The 24,463-nt window shown below is 37.8% G+C and overlaps 1 protein-coding gene across 2 annotated transcripts in view; it reads right to left on the bottom strand.

Moving 5' to 3' along the window:
• Nucleotides 1–24,463, bottom strand: part of LOC150103676 (uncharacterized) — a 165,191-nt gene that overhangs the window by 125,572 nt on the left and 15,156 nt on the right. Inside the window, exon 2 of one of the 2 annotated variants that reach the window (XM_090397045.1) lies at nucleotides 3,115–3,295. In XM_090397045.1, coding sequence (XP_090253171.1) covers nucleotides 3,115–3,285 — 171 coding nt within the window. In that variant the 5' untranslated portion in view covers nucleotides 3,286–3,295. Of the gene's footprint in view, nucleotides 1–3,114; nucleotides 3,423–24,463 lie in introns of both variants that reach the window. The other variant, XM_090397044.1, reaches the window with a different exon arrangement.

Raw genomic sequence — 24,463 nt, 5'->3', positions numbered from 1 at the left:
TTTTTCTGCCAAAACATGCTGCTATCCGTGTGCACGCGACTGACACGTGACGACGTCTCACTTCGGGAATTGACCTTGAGCGCTAGTCTTTTGTTTACGCTAGCCTCTATGTCATATATACAAAATTTTCTAAGAATTTACTTGAATATTTTAATCTCTAGCCTCTCACATACAAATTCTTATGACTAATCTTCTTTGTCATACTTAACCTATTTTTTTCATATCATACTGTAATAAAATTCCCTTTTTTATTATTTAAGTAAACAAACAATTTCATCTATAATTTTCACTTGGATGCAAGCATAATTTTCTTTCTTTAAATTTTATGTATTAGCTACTTATACAGGGTTTTTATCTTTTTCTCTTGTCACACCATGATAACTGAAATTTTCACATTCTTGGCTTATCAGGGTGTAACAATATGTGTAGTGTTGAGCTTCCCAGCATAAAGAATGGAGACTAGTTCACGATGCTCTGGAAGAGGGTTTATTTTTAGGACATAATTAAGAGAAAACTGTTTCCGTCGAAGTAATACAGCCAGTTCATTTGCTTCAACATAAAGATTTTGAATGGGCAATGTGGAGAAAACTTTTTCCGCCTAAGTAATACAGTCAGTTCATTTGCTTCAACATAAAGATTTTGAGTGGGCAATGTGCGAAAGGGACAAGGAGCTATCCGTACACCTTAATGATGAATGGTATTCAACCATTACATGTCATTCTGCCTTGCACAATTACAGAATTGAGAACATAATCCAGCTTTGGATGTATAAGTGCACAATAAAGACTTCAGGATCTGGGTTAGCAGTGCTTTTTTTTTTTTTTTTTTTTTTTTTTTTTTTATACAGAAGTGTACAACACTTATCTACTAAAAACCTGAACCCATTACTAAGAGCACATAGAGAGACATGGTGAACTGCTTGCTGAACTTCTCTTTCAATTACCTTCACATTACAAGAGTGACAGTAAATTGTGACATCATCAACACAGAGCTTTACTTACAGTGGAATGAAGCTGTTCAGTGACTGAGTTAACTTTGAGAGAAAAAAATGTCACACTTAAGGCACGCCCTTGGGAAACACCCTGTTCTTGATGATATGGCCAAGATAGCATACTTTCTAACTCACTTGGAAAGTTCAACTGGACAGAAAATTTTTAAGAAATACAGGAAGGTGTTTTGTATGGTTTAATATGGCATACCTCCAGGCTGTGTCATAAGCTTTTTATCCAAGTCAAAAAAAAAAACACTGAAACCATATGTTCTTACTTCAGGAATGCATCCCTTATACAAGTTTCTAAATGGACCAAACGGTCCCAAGTTGAACGATGTCTACGAAAGCCACATTGCGTATTGGAGAGGAGATCGTTGCTTTAAACATACCACAGAACTCTGGCATTAACCATTGTCTCCAATATCTTACAAAGGCAGTTGTTCAGAGCAATAGGCTGATAATTATTTTCTTGCATTGGATCCTTTCCTGGTTTTGGGATAGCAATGACAACTGACTTATGAGAATCTGGAAACTCTTCCTCTGTAAGTATTCTGTTGTATATTAAGAGAAAGTGATTCATAGAAGATAATGGTAGATGTTTTATCATTTCATAATGGATTTCCTCAGGCCCTACTAAACTTTTTAATTCAACCTTAACAAATGGTCAATTGTATGGTTCAAGTCCATTGGTAAAAAAAATTAGCTGCTGTTTCTCTTGATGCTCCATATTAAAAAATCAGGGAAAGAGGGATATGCAGCTGTTGTTGAGATTCTGGCCAATTTTCCTCTAAAAGTGTGTGCAATAGCTTTGGGATCAGCAACAACACATCCATTATGGTCTAAGGCAGACAAACTGTGTTCTATATTTACCTATCATTTTCCAGAAGATTTTACGACATACAATTTTTGCACTGGCTGCTTGATTAACTGACAAAGTAAATTGGATCCAAGATTGTTTCTGATTGTGACATCTCACATAACGTGCTTGGCCTGAACATGCTTAAAAACTATTAAGTTTAATGTGGTGGGATATCTATGAGATATCATGGAGTCAGCCACCACCATCATCATTTATTCATGTATGAATAGGGAAATATAAATAGAAATATTCATATAACAAAAACTCATGGAGATAAAGTCTACTGGATGAAAGTGAGTCAAGCTGCTCTGCTTTGTACTAAATGGTAAAATGCCAGATGGTTTATGAGCCTTGTCTTCAAAAAGAAGTTTGCTTATGTATTGCCAAAACTGTTTTTTGGTCTTCCTGTGTGTCTTGTCTTCCAATATTCCATCACAAGGGAGAGAGAAGGCATGATAATACCAATCCTCCCCCTACTCCCCCAAAAAAGGTAATATGAACAACCGAGAAAATTACACAGGAATCGCACTACTTCTTACCACACTGAAAATATATAATAGGATGCTTCTAAACCAAACTGAATCAAATGCAACACCTCTTCTACTCAAAAATCAAGCAGGTTTCTTGAAAAACAGAAGACCTGTTGAACACATCCACTGCCTTAGAAGGTCAAAATTCAGCAGGACAAAACCACATAAGTAGTCTGTTATGCAGATTATGTACTAATTGACTAATATTCAGATTGCCCAAAGACATTTAGATAACTATCCAGCAATAAGTTTTGAAAATTTACCATAAAGCTTTTGAGAATATAATATAACCTTTGGCACGGAGATGCTTTGGTTATGTTTGCCTTTTATTAGTGCCTATATGAACATAGGAGTTCCTGGGCAGAGCTTATGTCTTTCAAGTATTGCTAACCAAAATAACTCCAATGTTGAAGGTTAAAGTCTAATAAGCTCTCTGATAAATTTTCGAAAAGGTTTATATAATATAATTTTATAATTATAAAATTATATTATATAATTTTTCTATAACACATTTTTTTATTGTATGAAACTTCATTGTTGCAATTCAGAACTCAAGTGGAAGTTCAATTGTGCCCAAGCAAAGTATAACTTAAATATGTACAAAAAAATACGAAATTCAACAAAACCGACATAAAAGAAACTGAAGAAAACTATAATAAAAATTTGGTAATTCATTTGAAGGTTAAATAATTGAGAAATCAATGTATAATCAAAATATTTTATAGTAAACTTACCATCAGTTTTAGTTTAGCATTCAAGCTAGAAAACAACTTCAAAGGCACAATTTTATCTTGCTTATAAAGCTCTTCTATTAACTGTGCAAGAATACCCAAAAATTCCGCATTCCAAAACACATTCACAGGCATTGTTTGTATTCTAGAACAATCTGCATGTCCAAACTTCATATTCAGAGTCCTGGAAAATTCTTTTATTAAAAGTATGCAAAGGAAAGTTGGGTTCACATGGTAACTTAACTCAGCTGAAGCAGGGGAAGTTTTATTAACAAGCAGCTTTGTACAGGGAGAATCTTTGTCTAATAAGGCTGCAAAACAAAACCACATATTTAAATTACATAGTAATAAATATTAAATTAGGGTTATATCAAATATAAAAATGGAAAATGTGTTAAATATTCTATTAATGTAGAATATTTATGCCATCTTTGCCATTTATTCTGAAAGAAAGTAGGTGGAGCTCCCTTTAGTCCTAATCAATATTTAGAAGATCAGCAGAAAGCTGGTCAGTCATCACACTCAGCAATCACTGGCAGCTGAGCCCAAGGTTACTGGCAACTTCATGGCCATTAAGGGAAGGAGTATGGTAGATTGCTACTGACATCTCATGCCTCTAGAAATTCACTCACTGCAGGCAGGTTATCAAAGAAAAGTAGCAAGTGAACTTCTTCTTTCTAAATGCATTCAAAATATATTGCCTTATTTTCTTTGTATAATTAATATATATATTTTTTTTTTTCTCCCAATTTAAGCACCATATCATTTACTGGTTATCTGATGACAGCAGCTCCACTGAATGTAATAAAGAAGCCAAAAGTTAGTATGCATGAAGATACTCTCAAAGATATACCTTGAGGCTGTTTTAATTTCCAAAATATGAAGTAATTCCAATCTTTGACAACAGGAGACACCATTTATCTTTCACTCTCTGATACAAATTTAAGCCTACCCTGCATCTGCTGATTAATTTCAAAATGAATAGTAAAGCAAGTCATCACCATTCTTATAAAAACCAGACACCAATAATAATTATTATTATTATAACAACCATAATAATTTAAGACAACTGATTTTCATTTGTTTCCCTGTCATCTGTAATACAAAATAAGACAAATTTATAGTCTTCTTATTCTCCTAACATCATCTTTAACTCTTAAGTAGGTATGCAGTTTAATGTAGTATTGGTGTAAGCTTATTTTCACAATTCATAACATGAATTACATTAGTATAATTATATACTTGAACGTTTTACATGAAAAAGTTTTTCTTTTTAATAGTGTTATGTAAAAATCACATCATCTTGCAAAAATGAGTTAAAGACTGGATCATGTTATTGATGTGATATCCTGAAAAGTTAGTCTTTGCTCTGCTGTTAGTACTAACATTTTTGATTGTTTTCATGCACTTCATTATTTGTCTTTCCTATTGAATTACTTTGATGGACATTTTATATAAATTCAACCTTCATTATGAAGGAAATGCAAACAATGCTTTTTAGTTTTGTGAAACAGTGCAAAACTGAAGGTGAAGGTAAGGAACCAAAAAGTAAAACACTGGAGAAAACAGTTCTGTTGTATCATTAACTAAAAACTAAGATGCTCTTTCCAAGACAAATGGATGAAGGAATTCAATTGGGGTTTGCTATGAAGATGCATTCTCTATTGTATAATAAAAATATCATGGGCTGCTGACACGAGACATTCAATTTTCACAAAAAATGCCGTGACACAGACTTTGTCAAAAATCACTCAAGTAATATCTTCAATGTTTTTTTTTAAAAAAGGATGAATACTAAAACATTTGAACACTTGACGCTTACTTCGAGAACTTCATAGACCCAGTCATAGACAAGTATCAAAATGACACGAAATTTAAAGAATTTGTGTCAGTTATTGTTGACAAATTAACACACAAGCAGATAATGCTGATTTCATTAAACAACATTATTTAAGAAAATCAAAGACTCCGGAAGTCAGTTTACTTCTAGATACTTCTACAGATATTTCAAATGAGAAGAAATTTGTCAATTATATGAGATTATTATTAAGATTAAGAGAGCCCTCCAGGAAGTCAGATACTCATCAAGGGAGACCAAATCCTACTTGCACCAGCTATCATACTTGTTCTTGAATTCATTCATATCACTTTGCACACAAAAAAAAAGGCAATCCATTCCAATCAATGCATTGCTCGATCAGAGAAAAATCTAGCTCTTATACATTCTTGATGGCGCTCATTCTTAACTTTCAAGGATGTCCTCTGGTCCTTTCCTATGGTTCATTTTATGGACGGTTCCCTCATAAAATGAAAAATTCCATCTACGGAAATCCAGTACAAGCCTTTCAGAAGTTTGTAAGTCTCAATCATATCACCCGCTTTCTCCTTTGCTAGTGTTTAAAGTCTACAAATTCTCAATCTGCCTTCATAATCAGTATTCCACAATACTGATATAATTTTTAACACTCTCTTTTACACTTTCTCCTGTAACAGAATCATCAAGAGACAACACCTGTGCGATAGTCCAAGTGAGATCTTATCAAAACCATGTAAAGAGGCAAAATGACTTCCTTAACTTTTAAATGTCAAAGTTCGTTTCAACACTGAAATTATCCTCTGAGTTGTATTTGCAATCTTTGCTCTATGAGTCTTGAACTTCAAATTCCTATCTACTAAAACTCCAAATTCCTATCTATTAAAACTCCAAGATCCCTAACCTGATAAGTTTCTTCTAGCATAACCTGATCAATGTAATATGACATTGGATATCTAATCACGCCAAAGTGCATGGCTTTGCATTTACTGACATTGAAATGACAATTTTCACAAGCCCACAGTTTGAACCTATTCAAATCATTCTGCAAGTACTGCATATCCACTTGATTACCCTGCCTATCTTTGCATCATCAGCAAATAGCTGTATGTTGCATGTCAGATCCTTCCCAATGCCAATAATATACAGATCGAATAACAATGGACAAAAGATTGATCTCTAAATCCACTGGAATCCCCTTAAATTTTGCACCCTCACATCCCCAATATATTGCTTTTGATACCTGTCAGCCATCCTCTTATTCACGCTAATATTCTATAATCCAAAACCATATTTTCCAATTTATGCAAACGTCTTCCATACTTTATCCTGTTAAAAGTCTTAGCAAAGTCCAAAAGTATTGTATAATTGGTGTATCTTTATTCTTGTTGAGAGGCTTATACGCTGGTTATACATGATAACTAATAATTAAGGAATTGACAGCGTACATTAGAAATATAAATTAAATAAACTTTAATATATACTTTCCGATATTTCGGCAAACGTCACATTGCCATCTTCTTGGGAACTTATTATAAAGACAAGTGCACACAAGTAATACATAACAGCAAATGAGAACCGAAGCTAGGAAGCTAACATTTTCCTAAATTCCTGATGGTGCCCCCTGGCAGACTATATTGGTAGTTCTTGGCCTTTGGGCTGAAGTTCTTCTGATAAATGTTTCCCAAATTTGGGGCAGTCTCATGCATCCAAATTTGTTGAGGTATGGCATGTTCCTAAGGGCTGAGGCTGATTCCATGAATAGTCTTTCATATTTGAACTTGCTGCAGTGTATTACTGTGGCTTTCTTCCATCTTATTCTGTGGCGAGTATCCAGAGCGTGGTCTGCAAGCCCAGAGTGGCTGTACTTGTGAAATCGGATGTAATCCTTGTGTTCTGAGATTCTGATATTTGCTGTCCTGCCTGTTTGGCCAAAGTAGGACAGTTTACAGCTGCAAGGGACCTGGTATACACCAGGTAGGTCTAGGGGAAGTGGTTGGTCTTTAGTGGAGCGGATAAGGGATGCCAATTTTCTATGTGGTCTGTAACAGGTGGTCAAGTCATGTTTTTTTAAAATTTTTGTTGATTTTTTCCGAGGTACCTCGGTAGGGAATGGTGATGGATTTAGAGTAATCTTTTTTGTGAAGGGGGGGGGGGGTTGGTGGGTTGTGGATAACTGGGTTAAGTATTTTTTGGATTCTTTTTAGGGGGGGGGGGGGTAGTAATTGGCTGAGAAAGTGTCACGGATGCGATTTAGTTCAGTGGTTACGCTTGATCATTTGAACAGATTATTTTTGCCCTGTTGAATAGTGTCTTAATAACTCCATATTGTTGTGAGGGGGGAATGATGGGAATGTTGGTGAATGTATCTGCCTGTATGGGTGGGTTTTCTATAAACTGAGAAAACCAAGGGTCCATCAGGTTGGCAGGTGACTAGTGTGTCTAGGAAGGGGAGGTTATTGTTTTCCTCTTTTTCCAGGGTGAACCTTGGACGAGGCACCTTGGAAAAAATCAACAAAATTTTTAAAAAAACATGACTTGACCACCTGTTACAGACCACATAGAAAATTGGCATCCCTTATCTGCTCCACTAAAGACCAACCACTTCCCCTAGACCTACTTGATGTATACCAGGTCCCTTGCAGCTGTAAACTGTCCTACTTTGGCCAAACAGGCATGACAGCAAATATCAGAATCTCAGAACACAAGGATTACATCCGATTTCACAAGTACAGCCACTCTGGGCTTGCAGACCACGCTCTGGATACTCGCCATAGTAATACACCGCAGCAAGTTCAAATATGAAAGACTATTCATGGAATCAGCCTCAGCCCTTAGGAACATGCCAAACCTCTACAAATTTGGATGCACGAGACTGCCCCAAATTTGGGAAACATTTATCAGAAGAACTTCAGCCCAAAGGCCAAGAACTACCAATATAGCCAGACAGGGGGCACCATCAGGACTTTAGGAAAACGTTAGCTTTCTAGCTTTGGTTCTCATTTGCTGTTATGTAGTACTTATGTGCACTTGTCTTTGTAATAAGTTCCCAAGAAGATGGCAACGTGACGTTTGCCGAAATATCGGAAAGTATATATTAAAGTTTATTTAATTTATATTTCTAGTGTACGCTGTCAATTCCTTAATTATTAGTTATCAATTGATGTATCCATTCCCCATGTCTAACTCATTGGTAACATTGTTATAGAATGTCAGCATGTTGTATGTGTTGTTGTTATAGAAGGTCAGCATGACCTTCCTTTAATAAACCTATTCGGTTCACTGCAAAGTAGAGATTCTCTCTCTCAACCCATTTCGGAATGCAAGCCCTTACCAACTTTTCCAAATATTCACTACTCCAGAGATATTGATACTTTGATAGTTGGATACATCAATCTTTGAACTTCCCTTTTACAATGGGCAGGAACAAATGATTTAAAAGGTGATAAATTTGCTATGAGAGAGAGGACCTGAAGGAATTACTAGAGATAGCAAAAGAAAAAAGTGAGAGAGTTAAGATAGTGAGTCTTGCTACAGTATGACAAAGAAGAGTTAAGAAGGAGGGCCATAATTGCAAATGACTCTATGAGCAGGTTATGCAGGAGGAGTGGCTTGGAGTTTGTGGACGTGTGGAGTGAGTTTGATGAGCGAAAGGATTTATATAAGATGGATGGTTTGTAACTGAATGGATATGGTGTGCAGCGACTGGAAAAAGTGTTATTGAATGACGTGGAAGTGCAGAATCAGGGAAACTAGAGTTATTAAAGGGGGGATAGTGGATATGCAGACTGTAGGGGGGCAGTTGAGTTTATGAATGTGTATAACATGCCCGAGCAAGTACGAAGGACAACAAATCAGAATGGGATAGTAAGTATAACGCACCAAGATAGGGGTGGTACTAACGGGCTTCTGCATTTCATGTATACTAATACCAGGAGTATTAGGAACAAGAAGGAAGAATTTTTGGCCTTGGCTCTTCCAGACCACAGGTTATTGGCATTAGTGAAACATGGATGACAGAAGATGATATAGCTAGCAGGATAGAATGTGAAGGGTATAGTGTGTTCAGGAGGGACAGAGAGAATAAAATGGGGGGAGGAGGGTTATTGATGATAGCTGATGAACTGCAGCCAAGGGGAATAGAAGTAGAACTGTAGGATAGAGAAAAGAGCACATTTCAGGCGGTGTGAGATTGTGACTAGCAGAACAAAATATACAGTTAGGTGCTGCTATAGACCAGGTGATGGAATAGATGGTGGAGATAGTATGCATAAGCAATTAGAAGCAATGAATGGAAGTAGGGTAATTATTATGGGGATTTCAACTATGGTAACATTGACTGGAAGGAGGAGAGGACACAATGGAGGAAGGAATTGGATTTTATGCAGTTATTAAGGGATAACTACCTGCGACAGCATGTTATGGAAAATACTAGGGATCAGAGAATGCTTGACCGAGTAACTGCATCTGAGAATTTGGCTGTAATGAATATGACCACGTTGCCACCAATTGGTGGAGAGTGATCATAGGGCCTTGACTGGGAGGTGGCTAAATGTGTGGAATTTTCAATTAAGACAGGGTACATGTGGAATTACCGGGCTGGTAAGTATGACAAGTTTAGGAGATTGCTTTTCAGTGTCATGGCATGTAAAACTGCAAGGGCTGGATGTTGATAGTGCATGGGAGGTGGTTAAGGAGTGTTTGCAGGAGGCAATGGCTGACTATATACCTAGAGTCCTTGTGTAGAGGCTTAAGTGCTGTGAGGACATTATGTTGGAGGTTTAATGGACTTTTTACAGCACTCACAAAGAATTAAAATAGAATTTAATACTTCCTATATTTCGTCCTAGTCACTAGGACATCTACGGGGATTACAAAGACAATTAATGTAACATGCACACAAAAACTTACAATACTAAGCCCAACCACGTGGGTGACAATAAAGTCCTATCTAGGTGGAGCGCCCTCTAAGGGCAGTAGTAGGTGGCCTGGAATGTAAGGTGGGACCTCTGGCGATGACTGTTTCCCAAATCTTCGGAAGCTTAATGCAACCGTATTTGTTAAGATTTGGTTGGTTTTTGAGAGCTGCTGCTGCTTCTAAGAAAAGTCTCTCTTTCTTGAATTTGCTGTGGTGGAGCATGGTGGTTTTTTTCCATGATACTCTGTGGGTGGTGGAAGTAGCCAACAACATCAGACTCAACGTAGCCAACATCCTCGTTCACTCGTCGCCTCCAAAAAGTAACTTATCTTATTCCCAACGCATGGCTCTCCAGAAACTACGCAAAGAAAAAAGTATCGTCATCACCAGAGCGGATAAAGGTAATGCCACAGTTGTCCTTAATACCAGCGAATACAATCGTAAAATGAACATTATCCTCCGCGATCGCGCTACCTACATCCCGCTAGAACACGACCCCACAAAAACACAAGTTAAGAAATTAAAAAATTACTTAAAAAAGTAACCTCCTGGCCCCCCGACGTCACGAAAAAACTTAAACCTTTCCGCTCCCGTCCCCCCCGAATATACGGTCTACCAAAAATCCACAAACCTAATTCCCCACTCAGGCCTATAATAGATGCCACCAATGCACCTTGTTACAGACTGTCTAAACAGCTGGCCAACTCTCTGTCCCCCCTCACCGGAAATTCAGCTTCCTATATAAAAAACTCTACCCACTTTAAAGCCCTCACAGAAAATTTAACCTTGAATAATACAGATATATTAGTAAGCTTTGATATCTCCTCCTTGTTTACTAATATTCCCTTAACTGACACTTTATCTCTCTTAGAAAACGTTTTTCCCCCTGACATCTTAGATCTCTTTTCCTTTGCCATCAACTCTGGGTATTTTGCTTGGAATAACAAAATCTACAAGCAGATAGAGGGAACCGCCATGGGCTCCCCCCTCTCACCCCCCCTTGCCAATTTCTATATGGAAGATTTCGAAAAACGAGCCATAGACTCAGCCCCACTCAAACCTTCTATCTGGCTAAGATATGTAGATGATGTGTTCTCTATTTGGCCTCATGGCCCAGACACGTTAGATTCCTTCCTTGGTCATCTCAATAGCCTACATCTAAGAATCCAGTTTACTATGGAAAAGGAAAAGAACAATTGTTTACCCTTCCTAGACACCTTAGTCACGCGCCTGCCTAATGATACACTTGCCTTCACTGTATACAGAAAACCCACACACACAGGCAGATACATTCACAAACTCTCCCACCACCACCCCTCACAACAATATGGCATCATTAAAACCCTTACCAAGAGAGCCCACAATCTTTGTTCCAGTGGAACCGCCCTCACTACTGAGCTTAACCACATACACAGAACTTTCCTCTCCAATGGCTACAGCGAACACAGCATCAAAAAAATAATCAATTCCTCCCCCATTCCCCGTCCCTCTCATCAACAAGAATTTAAAAATGCCATCACCATACCCTACATCCGTGGCACTTCGGAAAAAATAGCTAAGATACTAAAAAAGTATAACCTACACACAGCATATAAGCCCTACCGCAAACTGGCTACCCTTATCCGTTCTACGAAAGATCAGCTCCCTCCTCTCTCTCTGCCTGGAGTTTACAAAGTACCCTGTTCCTGTAAGCTTGCGTACTTTGGACAGACAGGCAGATCAGCATCCATCTGCCTAGAGGAACACAAGTCGTACATCGTTAAACACAACTATGGCCATTCAGGCTTGGCTGACCATGTTTTGGACACCACCCACAGAGTATCATGGAAAAAAACCACCATGCTCCACCACAGCAAATTCAAGAAAGAGAGACTTTTCTTAGAAGCAGCAGCAGCTCTCAAAAACCAACCAAATCTTAACAAATACGGTTGCATTAAGCTTCCGAAGATTTGGGAAACAGTCATCGCCAGAGGTCCCACCTTACATTCCAGGCCACCTACAACTGCCCTTAGAGGGCGCTCCACCTAGATAGGACTTTATTGTCACCCACGTGGTTGGGCTTAGTATTGTAAGTTTTTGTGTGCATGTTACATTAATTGTCTTTGTAATCCCCGTAGATGTCCTAGTGACTAGGACGAAATATAGGAAGTATTAAATTCTATTTTAATTCTTTGTGAGTGCTGTAAAAAGTCCATTAAACCTCCAACATAATAAATACCTAGAGTCCGAATGGTAAATCAGGTGAGGGTTAAATGGATGAATGACACCATTGGGTTTGAGTTGCGGAGGGGGAAACAACTGTGAAGGGAATTTGGGGAGAAAGGTGACCTGCAGGTACATGAGCGGTATGGAGCGCGGGCCAGAGAGTCTGGTGAGAAAAGCAAAAGCGGATTATGAAAGAAAATTAGCTATGATGGCTGAAGAGGGTCCCAGGCAGTTTTTTCGATGTGCTGCAAGTAAAAGAAAAATTGTAGATGGCAGAATGATTTTAAGAAGTGCCAATGGTGGGGAGGTAACCGAATCAGTTGATATAGTGGAATTACTGAGTGAGCACTTTGCAAGAGTATATCATCCAGGTGTTGGTGATGTTACGGAAATGCGGGGCCAACGGCTTGTACGGGAATTGTGGTGAATGGGATGGAGGTGAGTAGTCTATTACAGGGCCTCGATGTGAATGCATCTGTGGAATTGGATGGTGTGCCAGCTCGTGTCATGTGTGAAGCGGCTAGAGAATTGTCAGTGCCCTTGATCATTTTGTTTAATTTGAGTCTCGGGTCTGGGTTGGTCCAGGGAGGGGGGGGGGGATAGTTCCACTGCATAAAGGAGGTTCCGAGACAGCTGTTGCAAATTACCGACCAATCAGCATGTCAGGAGTCATTGTCAAGGTCTTGGAGAAAGTAGTCAAGAGGAAAATACAGGAATGGATGGATAGTGATGGTGTGCTGTATGGGGGATGGCATGGTTTTGTGAAGGGTGGATCATGCCTCAATGGCTTGCTCACTGTGCTTTATAACATGGTGACAGCTGTACTGGATGAGGTAATGGGTTTGCAGTGATTCTGCTGGACCTTGCTTGGGCCTTTGACAGGATACCACACGGAATTCTAATCGGTGAACTGCAGTGTGTGTGGGGGGGGGGTGGATATAGGGTTGGTGAGATGGATAGGAGGGTGGTTTAAGAAAGAGATGCCGGAGAGTAGTTTGTTCAGGAGTAGAGTCCAAAAGATGGCCTGTGACTAGTGGTGTGCTGCAGGGTTCTGTTCTTGGACCACTACTGTTTATTTTGTTCATTAACGATATGGGAAAGGATCTGGGGGAACTGTTCATTTGATTGCTGATGATGCAAAGTTGGGTAGAGCAATGGTGAATGCACAGGGTGCCAAAATTTTGCAGGATGATTTGGAGGACTGGGCTGGGGAGAATGGATGTTGATTTGATGTGGTAGAATGTAAGGCTGTATGTAAGGTAGAATGTGTGCATTTTGGAGTGGGGAGATTGGCAGTGGTATACCACATTGGTGGAACTGTACTCCAGGAGATTGACAAGGCCAGGGATTTGGGAGTGTTGGTGGATGGGGAGTTGAAGTTTAGGGAACACATTGCGGGGTGGCTGGATTGGCTCATCGGATCACTTGGTTACTGAAGAATACTTTGACAAACAGAGAAAAGCAAGTTATTGTTCTTCTCTGTCGAGCCTTGATAAGACCCCGTCTAGACTATTGTGCCCAGATTTGGGCGCCAAGGTTTCTTCTTGATGGAGAGGATCCAGAGACGAGTGACCAAGATGATAGTATGTCTATTTCCACCTTATGAGAACAGGTTAAAGATTTGTGGGTTGCAGAAATTGGTTGATGGGCAGAGGAAGGGTGATGTGATTGGGACATTCAAAGTGCTGAAGGGTTTCTATGGGATTAATTCAGAAGATATTTTTGAGAACAGGACTGGTGGTGGGAGGACTGGGGCCCATCCATGGAAACTGGGCAAGAGTGTGGTTGGCGGGGGTGTTGGAGCTGGGTTTTTTACTTGGGGAGTGGTGAATGAGTGGCATATGCTGCCGGAGTCTGTTGTGGGTGCCATGACTGTGAATGAGTTCAGGGCGAGGTGTGATGGATGCTGTGCGAGTGTTGGGTGTTTGTTCTTGACGTGATATTGGGGCCTCCCTCGATGAGTCTAAGGACTCCTTGGAGTTGCCCGTAATAATAATAATAATAATTATCATACATTCTTTCCACTCCTGTGGAATCTTCCCTGTTCCGAGATTCAAATCATATAGCCTGGCCATAGGAACAGCAAGTTCAGCTGCACACTCTTTTAGCATCCATGCTGATATCCCATCAGTTCTATTGCTGAATTTGTGCAACACCTCTAATACTTCTTCACACCTGAGTTGCTTCATGTAGTGAAGATGTAGCACTGACCTTAGTGTTGTATACACAAGGTCAATAGCTTCTACCAAAATAGGTAGTCATTAATTGAACAATCTCTTTTGCATCTGTCTTAATTAATTATTCTTTCATATTCATTCTTTCTTTTACTTGCAGCACAACAACAGAATTCATTGGTGTTGTCTTTAGCTTGCAGTTTCTTTTCATACTCAAACTTAGCTTTCCATACAACAGTTGTGACTCTTCTGGCCTACTCCTTATAATTTTCATAACATAACTTTCCTTATGCACAAGGCATTACTTCGATATCATCCTCTTTTTTTTTTTTTTAACGAATTTCTTGCTTAATAAGACAACACATACATTTCACTTCTACTCTATTTATTCTTTGAACTCTAGAGACACACATCTGATAGTGCATCATTTAGGTACTTTTTAAATGCTTCCCATGCACTGTTGATATTCTTCCCATCCAACAATCAATACCATGGTGCAGAATCCAGCATACTCCTCAGCTGGTCATAATTTCCTGCTTTGTAGTTTAGCATGTAACATTTTCTGAATGGAACATTCATAAACTTAGCCAATTCCAAAGTGTGTACCACATGATCACTGTCAGCACCTGGAGACAGAATAGTTACATCTTTAACTGAAATCCCTTCTCACAATCTAGTCAAGTCTAACCCTCTTTGACCTTGAGTTTCTTCTGTCACATGCTATTCGAGGAAGTTGTCTCGCAACTCAATAAATTCAGTTTCATTCTTCTCATGAGGTTTTACTCCTATCCAATCAATGTTTGGATAAATAAAGTTCCCCATTATGATTACTCTTTTTGCACTCATTATTTTTATTTGGTGATGAATTTCTTCGTCGCTAGCAACTGCGCTAGATCTGAAACAACACCCTACTATGTATTTAATGTTGTTTGACTCTACCTCACACCAGATGGCTTCAAACTCGCTGCTACATGAAAAACTATTACTAATATTACAGTCACAGGTCTCAATGCTAACTGGATTCAAGTCATGCACTATCATTAGCAGCATGCCCTCTCCTCTCCTTCCTAAAAATACTTTCCTTCAGTTGCAAGGTGGTCAGCATTAATTATTAAAAATTATGGAAACAACTAATATGTTATAGTAAAACTTTAGTTTAATATAAACTAAAAAAAATCACTCAACATTTCAACCTTCATATCAAGATCACCACCTGGAGTAACACATATACAAAGAAGCAAACTACATTATAATCCACATGGTATGCTAAAGTCACAGTAATTTGGTCAAAACTACTGGTCATACCTCTAGCAAAAAATACATACCAAAAAAAAAAAAAACAGTATAAATGGTAGCCAATAATAAGAGCTGAAATTATTGCTTAGAGTCCTAAAGTAAGGGTTTGCCAGAAAACTTGAACTAAATGGGCTGAATGTGTATCATCCACATTCTTGAGATTTTTATGCAACCATTATTGTTAAGATTAGGATGTTTGATCAAAAGTTCACAAGCTTCTTTAAATTTGTGTTCATACCAGGTTTTTTTTGTATAATATAAAGAACAGGTACTTTTCCTGCTCTTTACATTATAGGTGTTAAGAGTGTGATCTGAGAGGCTTGCTTCACCTCTGAAAAAATAATACAAAATGTTTTTCTAGTCAGTGAATTTAATTGAAACAGTTTTTCTTCTTCCAGAAGTCTAATTGTGGAGGCAGACACCATGTCTATAGGACTACAACAAGTATGTAAATTATTTAAATCCATTTATTATTACGTCACAACTCCATGGGATGCAAGGCATCATAGTGAGGGATGCAATGTGCACATTATATAATCTGCCTACACACTATATAATCACCAATACCTACTAAGTCATCTCTGCCAATAATAGTATTTCTATTTGTTAATACCATGTTTTTAGAATAACTTACCATAAGAAACAAAGGAATATAATGAATGTGTTTATAGCATAAAAACTGACAATTCAATCTACAGAAAACACACACATAAAAGATTCATTCCAATTTCTAGTTTCGGATTAGTCATGAAAACTAAGTGGAACATCCATTATGATCTCATAATCTTCAACCATAACAGGTATCTGGAGACCAGGTGGTTCTGGTTAAGAGTCATTAGGCTCTTTTTCTATAACTGGCTTTTTAAAGAAGAATTAAATGTTATTATTATTACGGGCGATTCCAGGAGTCCTTAAACTCATTGAGGGAGGCCCTAAACATCATGTCCACACAACTATTTGACATTCTCATAGTATCTATCATACCTTGCCTTGAACTCATTCACTGTCATAGCATCCACAACAGACTCTGGCAGCTTATTCCACTCACTCATTTACCACTCTAAAAGTAAAGAACCCAGCTCTAACACCCTTGCTAACGACATTCTTGCCCCCGTTTGCAGAGATGTCCCCTAGTTCTCCCACCACCAGTCCTGATCTCAAAAATATCCTCTGAATTAATCCTATAGAAACCCTTTAGCAATTTGAATGTCTCAATCATATCTCCCCTTTTCTGCCTATCAACTAATTTCTGCAACACACAAATCATCAACCTGTTCTCATAAGGTTCATTCCATAGACCTGCTATCATCTTGGTCACTCGTCTCTGGATCCTCTCCACCTCCTCCCAATCAAGAAGAAACCTAGGTGACCAAATCCGCACACAGTAGTCAAGATGAGGTCTTATCAAGGCTCGGTACAGAGGTACAATAACTTGCTTATCTCTGCTCGTCAAAGTATTTTTCAACAACCAAGTGAGTTGATGAGCTGATTTAGAGACTTTTGCAATGTGCCCCTTAAACTTCATCTCCCTATCCACCAACACTCCCAAGTCCCTGGCCACATCAATCTCTCGGAGTAAAGTTCCACCAATGTGGTATACTGCTGCTAATCTTTTCACCCCAAAAATGCATAACCTTACATTTTGTCACATTAAATTGACATCCATTCTCCTTAGCCCAGAACTCCAATCTATTCAAGTCTTCCTGCAAGATTTTGACATCTTCTGCATTCACTATTGCCCAACCTAACTTTGCATCATCAGCGAACAAATGAACCTTTCTGCTCAGATCCTTCCCTATATCATTAATGAACAAATAAAACAGTAGTGGTCCAAGAACAGAACCCTGCGGCATATCACTAGTTACAGGCCGTCTTTTGGACTCTACTGCTGAATAAAGTACTCTCTGATATCGCTCTATCAACCACCCACCTATTCATCTCACCAACCCTATATCCATTCCCATATGATGTAGTTTACGATTAGAATTCCATGTGGTATCCTGTCAAATAACTTAGCCAGGTCCAGCAGTATCACTGTAAACCCATTACCCTTATCCAGTTCAGCCGTCACTGTGTTATAAAACTTGAGCAAGTTACTGAGGCATGATCTACCCTTCACAAAGCCATGCTGCCCCCCCCCATACAGTATCTCATTTTCATCAATCCATCCCTGTATTTTTCCCTTGACTACTTTCTCCAAGACCTTGACGACTCCTGATATGCTGATCGGTCGGTAATTTGCAACAGTAGTCTTGGATCCTCCTTAATGCAGTGGAACTATTTTCCCCTCTTTCCACACCTTCAGGACTAAACCAGACCCGAGACTCAGATTAAACAACATGGTCAAGGGCACTGATAATTCTTTAGTCACTTCACGTAAGACCTGTGCCGGTATACCATCCAATCCCACAGATGTATTCACATTAAGGTTCTGTAATAGGCTATTCACCTCCACTTCATTCATCAGAATTCCTGTATAAACTAACGGTTCCTTCATTTTTTCAATGTCCCCATCTGGATGATATACTCTTGCAAAGTGCTCGCTCAGTAATTCCACTATATCGACTGATTCAGTGACCTCCTTACCATCGTCATTCCTTAAAATCATTCTGCAGTGTACAGTTCTTTTTTTTTTTTGCTTGCAGCATATTGAAATAACTGTTTGGGATTCTCTTTAGCTTGCATAGCTGGTTTCCTTTCATAATCCGCTTTTGCTTTTTTTTACTACACTCGTTACTCTTCTGGCCTGCGCTTTATACCGTTCGTGTGCCTGCTCTTTAAATTTTCTCTTTAAATTCCTTTCACAGTTGTTTCTTTTTTTACAGCTCAAGCTTAATGGTGTTATTCATCCATTTAATCCCTACTTGTTTTACTATTCGAACCCTAGGTATACAATCAGCCATAACCTCCTGTAAATGCTCTTTGACCACTTCCCATGCTCTATCAACATCCAGCCCTTGCAGTTTTACATGCCATGGCACTGATCCAAGCAATCTCCTAAGCTTGTCATACTTGCCAACACAGTAATTCCACATATACCCTGTCTTAATCGAAAATTCCACACCTTTAGCCACCTCCCAGGTGAAGACTTTATGATCACTCTCACCAATAGGTGGCATCATGGTCATATTAATTGCAGTCAAATTATCAGATGTTATTACCAGGTCAAGCACTCTCAAACCCCTAGTATTTTCACTTACATGCTGTCTCAGATAGTTATCCCTTAATAATTGAATAAAATCCATTTCGTTCCTCACATGTATCCTCTCCTTCTTCAAATCAATGTTACCATAGTTGAAATCTCCCATAATAATTACCCTCCTTCTACTCATTTCTTTTATTTGCTTATGTATTCTATCTCCATCATCTATTCCATCACCTAGTCTATAGCAGCACCCAACTATATATTTTGTTCTGCCAGTCTCAATCTCACACCAAATAGTCTCAGATGAGCTCTTTTCACTATCCTGCAATACAACTTCAATTCTTCTTGGCTGCAGTTCATCAACTATCATCAATAACACTCTTCCCCCCATTTTATTCTCTTTGTCCCTCCTGAACACACTATAACACACATATTCTATCCCACTAACTATATCATCTTCCGTCAGCCATGTTTCACTAATGTCCATAACATGTGGCCAGGAAGAGCCAATCAAGGCCAAAAATTCTTCCTTCTTGTTCCTAATACTCCTGGCATTAGTATACATGAAATGCAGAGGTCCCTTTGTCCCACCCCTATCTTGATGCGTTATTCTAACTATCACATTCCGATTTCTTGTCATTAGTACTGGCTCAGGTACATTATATACATTCTTACACCCAACGGTCTCACTGATGTCCGCATATCCACTTCCCCCCCCCCCTCCTTGGTAGTTCTAGTTTCCCTGGTTCTGCACATCCATTTTCACTTCATTCAGCAACACTTTTTCCAGTCTCCGTACACCAAATCCATTCAAATGTATCTTGTATCATCCATCTTGTATAAATCCTTTTGCCCATCAAACTCATTCCACACCACACCGTCTACATAACCTGCGCATAAAGTCATTTGCGATTATGGCCCTCCTTCTAAACTCCTCTCTGTCGTACCATGGCAACAGACTCACCATCCTAACTCTGTCACTCTTTTCTTTCGCTACCTTTAACAACACTTTAAAGTCCTCTCTCTGTTGTTTCAGCTTTTCACATCCTTGGCATATTCAAGCCAAAAGAAATATCTATCCTTCACTCACCACTTTGCTGATGCTTAATAAGGTTTTGTTCACTTGGTTAAAGAATTAAACAATATAATTTCCTTTGTAAGGAGTGAGAAGAAAAAAAAAACTTTCTACAACTATCTCTGATCCACAGTATTTTAATAATATGCTATTTTACTTTTTGCACATGGAAAATATATGATTTCCACATTGATTCAAGTTTAGTATCTTCCCAAATCTAGCTGCTGCTGATGAAACCTCAAAAAAGATCAAAACAGGTCTGGATATAGTGACCCTTCCTATACTATGCAGAAATATACACATCTGAAAGAGATGTATGCTGTGCATTATGTTATAGTGAATAAGATATTTCACACACTTTGCTTACACTTGGGTATAGGTTTAAACAATATAATTTCTTGTCAAATATAATTTAGACATCTTCTTTGGCATTTTTATAACAAAGTTTCATTATAGGCCTCCTTCATTTGTCTCCATCTATCTCTGTTGAAGACTTCCCAATGCCAATATTCTCCAACCATCTCCACTAAGTCAACCTTCCATCTTCTCTCTCTCTCTCTCTCTAGTCATCAAGGCATTTGTATTCCTTCACAGGATGATTGTCTTTGTCTATCCATTGCTTTTCATCAATGCAATATGTCTTACCCATCTTTATTTTTTATTTAAAAATCTCTTTCCCTATATCTAATGCTTCTGTTTCTTTTATATTCATTCCTTATTTTGTCTTGCAGTCTGATGTTTAACATGGCTCTCTCTCTCCATTCTACACTCAATGGTCCTCATTCTGTCCAGTGTTCGCATGATTATTGTCCATGTCATAACTGGGATGATGCACTGGTTAAAAGTTCAACTCTATTTCCTGGTTTTATTTTACTGTACAAGATTTTTTTTTTTTAGTTTGCCAAAAACTGTCCAGTCTAACTGAAGTCTTCTTTTTATTTCTTCATAAATGCTTCTTTTTCCTAACATACAAGTTATTCCAAGATACACATTCTTGTACTTGCTATATTTTGTTACTGTCTATTGTTATTTGTTCTTCTGTTATCTGGTTTCCTACAATATTTGTGATTATTAATTGAGACATAACTGGTATTATTATATAATTATTATAATTATACAAATATTATATAATACTGATACATATTATTATTATATAAGGTCTGGGTAGCCCTGTGGAAACAGTGTTTGCATCAGCAGTGCTGGGCTACCAAAAGAAAGTCCAATTCTAGTCACCAACTACAGGAATTTCTCTAAGTCTTTCTTCAACTGGTTCCTAAGTCAGTTGATCCCCAGCAGGAAAAAATATGTTTTTTTCTCCCACAACTCAAGAAAACTGGTGTGCATTTTTTTCAATCAAAGTTAACATATTGTTTTAGGGACCAGGAGAGGATGGCAGATGTCTGCCATGCTTTCTTTACCAGATGCTGTTTAAAATCGGTGAGCCAGCTATCTCTCTCTCTGACTGTCCCTTAGTCTCCAAAGGTTAGACAGGAATGGAATAAAAAAAAAAAAAAAAGAGTTTGCAGATTTAATTATTTATTATTATAATTATTCAAAATATATATATATAAATAAAATAAAGTACTGTAAATCTGAGCTAAAACAAGATGCAGTTTCAATTCATAACAGAAATAGACTACATGACTCGAGTGAACAGTACATAAATAAATAAAAAATAATAATAAAATATAAGGTCTTCCTGTATCTTTACACCTCAAGTTTATATTTAATTACCCCCTTCAATAGTCTTCTTTCTTTCATTCATTATATATGTTCTTTTCTGGTATTCTTTTACCATTTACTGTAGTTATTTGAAATTTGTTCCTATTTCATCTTGTATTCTACCCATTTTTATACCTCTTTTAACTTGCAGAAGTCCAACCTCACGTCTGAGGCAATTTCCCACGTGCAAAGCAGAAGTGGCAAGAAGTAGGTGTTTGAAGCGGCAATGTAGCATGAAAGTTGTTTTTTTTGCTCAATCCTGCCTCTGACTTTTTTTTTTTTATTTTTTTTTAAAGAGTTGGATGGTTACATCAAACCCAGAAAACTTTCTAGTATCTTACCTAAGTTTTCTTTTGTCTAATCATGCTACCACTTTTATTTTCACTTGGATTGTTACATCAAATCCTGAAAATTGCTAGCTAACAGGGCTCTGGTAAACCCAATTCCATGAAGAGCATCTGTTCTAATCACAAACTTACCACCGCGTTGAGAATTGCAGTCTGGGATCTCGATGAGAAATATGCAACGAGGACTCTCAACATACTTCAGCTAAACATCAACGGCACACAAAAAAAAGATGGAAGAACTTAAGAACATTTTATACAAAAATAACATCCACATTGTATGCTTACAAGAAACAAAACTAAATCAAAATCTGAAACTTCAAAGGCTATTCAACATTGAGGAGAGCAGACCGGATCATTCTGGCGGAGGTCTAGCTATACTCCTACGGACCAAACACATCAAATATAAAGAAATCGTATCAACTACAAACAGCAGTATAAATAGTAACACAGAGGCTCAAGAAGTCAACATATTTCTACCAAAATGCATTATTACAATAGTCAATGCATATCACCCACATAACACAGATATAAATACAAAATTACTTCAACAACTAAGTCAAACAATGTCGGACACAAAGATCCTTTTAGGAGATCTAAATGGGGCTCCCCACAACTAGACTGGAAAGGAGCACAAATAAAAGACATAATTGATGACCTAAACCTTGAGATCATAAACAACAGGCAAAATACATATTTGTCAAAAACATCAGGCACAGAATCAGTATTAGACACCACAGCAGTAGATTATGAAACTGCGAGTCTTACCCAGTGGAAAATACTAAAGAATTCCATCAGTGGTCATAGACCTATTATCACAACCATGGACAAAGAGATCTTGGAACTTCAGAAAAGCAAATTGTTCTAAATACAACTATTAGAAACATATTGCACTGCCACACCCACTAATAAAGAACTTGATCAGCAACTACTAATTATTATTATTACATAAAGGTCTGGGTAGCTCTGTGGAAATAGTGTTTGCATCAGCAGCGCTGGGCTACCAAAAGAAAATCCATTCTAAGTCCAATTCTATAATGAACAGTTGGGTGCTGAATTGTCGTGAAATACCTCTTGTAGTGCGCATGGGCAATGTCTTTGGCGGCTAAACTTTCACGACTATTGGGAGCCGAACCTGTCATTTTTTGCACCCCTCGGCTAATATGTGCAAATTGAATGGAAATTGCAACAGGAAGAAACGAAGCAGATCTTTTCAAAAAGGTTTCAAAACTAACCAAAAAATAAGGGAAATTAAATTCACCCTACGGATACTGCAAATTAATATAGAGGGTGCCTCCCGAGCCAAAAGTGAACTACTTGGGAAAATCTGCAGGACAAATAACATTGATGTAATCTCTGTCCAGGAACTACATATCAGCAAAGAAGATGAGGTTAATATCACTGGCTACATCCTGTCACCAATATATGGTTCTGCTATATACGTGTGAAAGAACATGGAAAACTGCAAAATACTGTTGGATCGTCCTTCCTGTCTTTTGATCCGCCATCTTGCTTTAATGTTGTTCTTATTAAGGTTAATCAATTGTATGTTGATTAGTAATCCAAATATAGGGAAATTTCTATTATGCTGCACCACTCTATATTCAGATTAGTCTATGCAAAATAGTGTAATCAAATATTAATTAACTTTAGCAGTCTAATGTTTACATATAGGCCGAATTTTACATTAACATTTTAGGTTCCCGCTAGGTCCGATAATTTTGTGAACGATGCAGTGGAAAAGAATCAGGCTAACAACAAATTGAAATCAATAAAATAAAACATTTAATGCAAGGTTATATAATATATACATAAGCATACTTTGGATACAAGATAATGCAAAATTAACTCAGTTCAACTACACATAACATTCACTTAATTTTTGGTATTAAACACTGAGCTTCAAAATCTAATTTCTCCCTAATAGGCAAAGATAGTTATAAAGTTCTTTACCACTGAAATTCACAACAAATATTTTAACAATTGTATTCTTTATCTATCCTTTGGTCAGAAATTACAGCTCAGTCAAGAGATAGATAGCTATTACCTTAAGGAGGGAAGACTATTAACCTTTTAGCTTCGGCTAATTTCAGCATAAACACCACAGTTAATGTTAGGATTTAACAGAAGGAGATAATTTCTTATAACTTCACTCTAAAATGTTATAAAGTACAACTGTTCTTACTGGAATAAATCATTGCACATATTATTCACTGAGACACACTTAAAACTTTAGATAATTATCACACTGGAGCTACACATTTCAAAAGTAATCTTCTTTAAATTAACTTAATCTTTAACTTCAGCACATCACAAATGCAGACACACTTGCACTAGAAAATTCACATATTCCTCATATACTACTTTACAATAGAATAAGCTTTCATTTATCTTCCTTGAAAGCTCTGGAATACAACATTAACTTCAGAATTCCATATCAACATTCTGAGATGCCAATTTACATCTTGATCCTTCGTAATCTGATTACAGCACTTTATTCTTTGTACTACAGCCTCTTATTTAACTCCGTGCTGCCAATAAATTATTTCCTCATCTCTATCGTACTGTTCTCAGAGCCGTTACTGTGCTGAGTGCTCCAATTGTACTCAGTCTCCCTAGTTCTAGTGCTGACTCTGCCGACCAACTGCTTCAACCAACTC

Source organism: Typopeltis vanoorti, chromosome 8 (genome assembly GCF_054136105.1).
Source record: "Typopeltis vanoorti isolate ZY-2024b chromosome 8, IOZ_Tvanoo_1.0, whole genome shotgun sequence".
NCBI lineage: Eukaryota > Metazoa > Arthropoda > Arachnida > Uropygi > Thelyphonidae > Typopeltis > Typopeltis vanoorti.
This window is presented reverse-complemented; position numbering and strand designations above follow the sequence as displayed.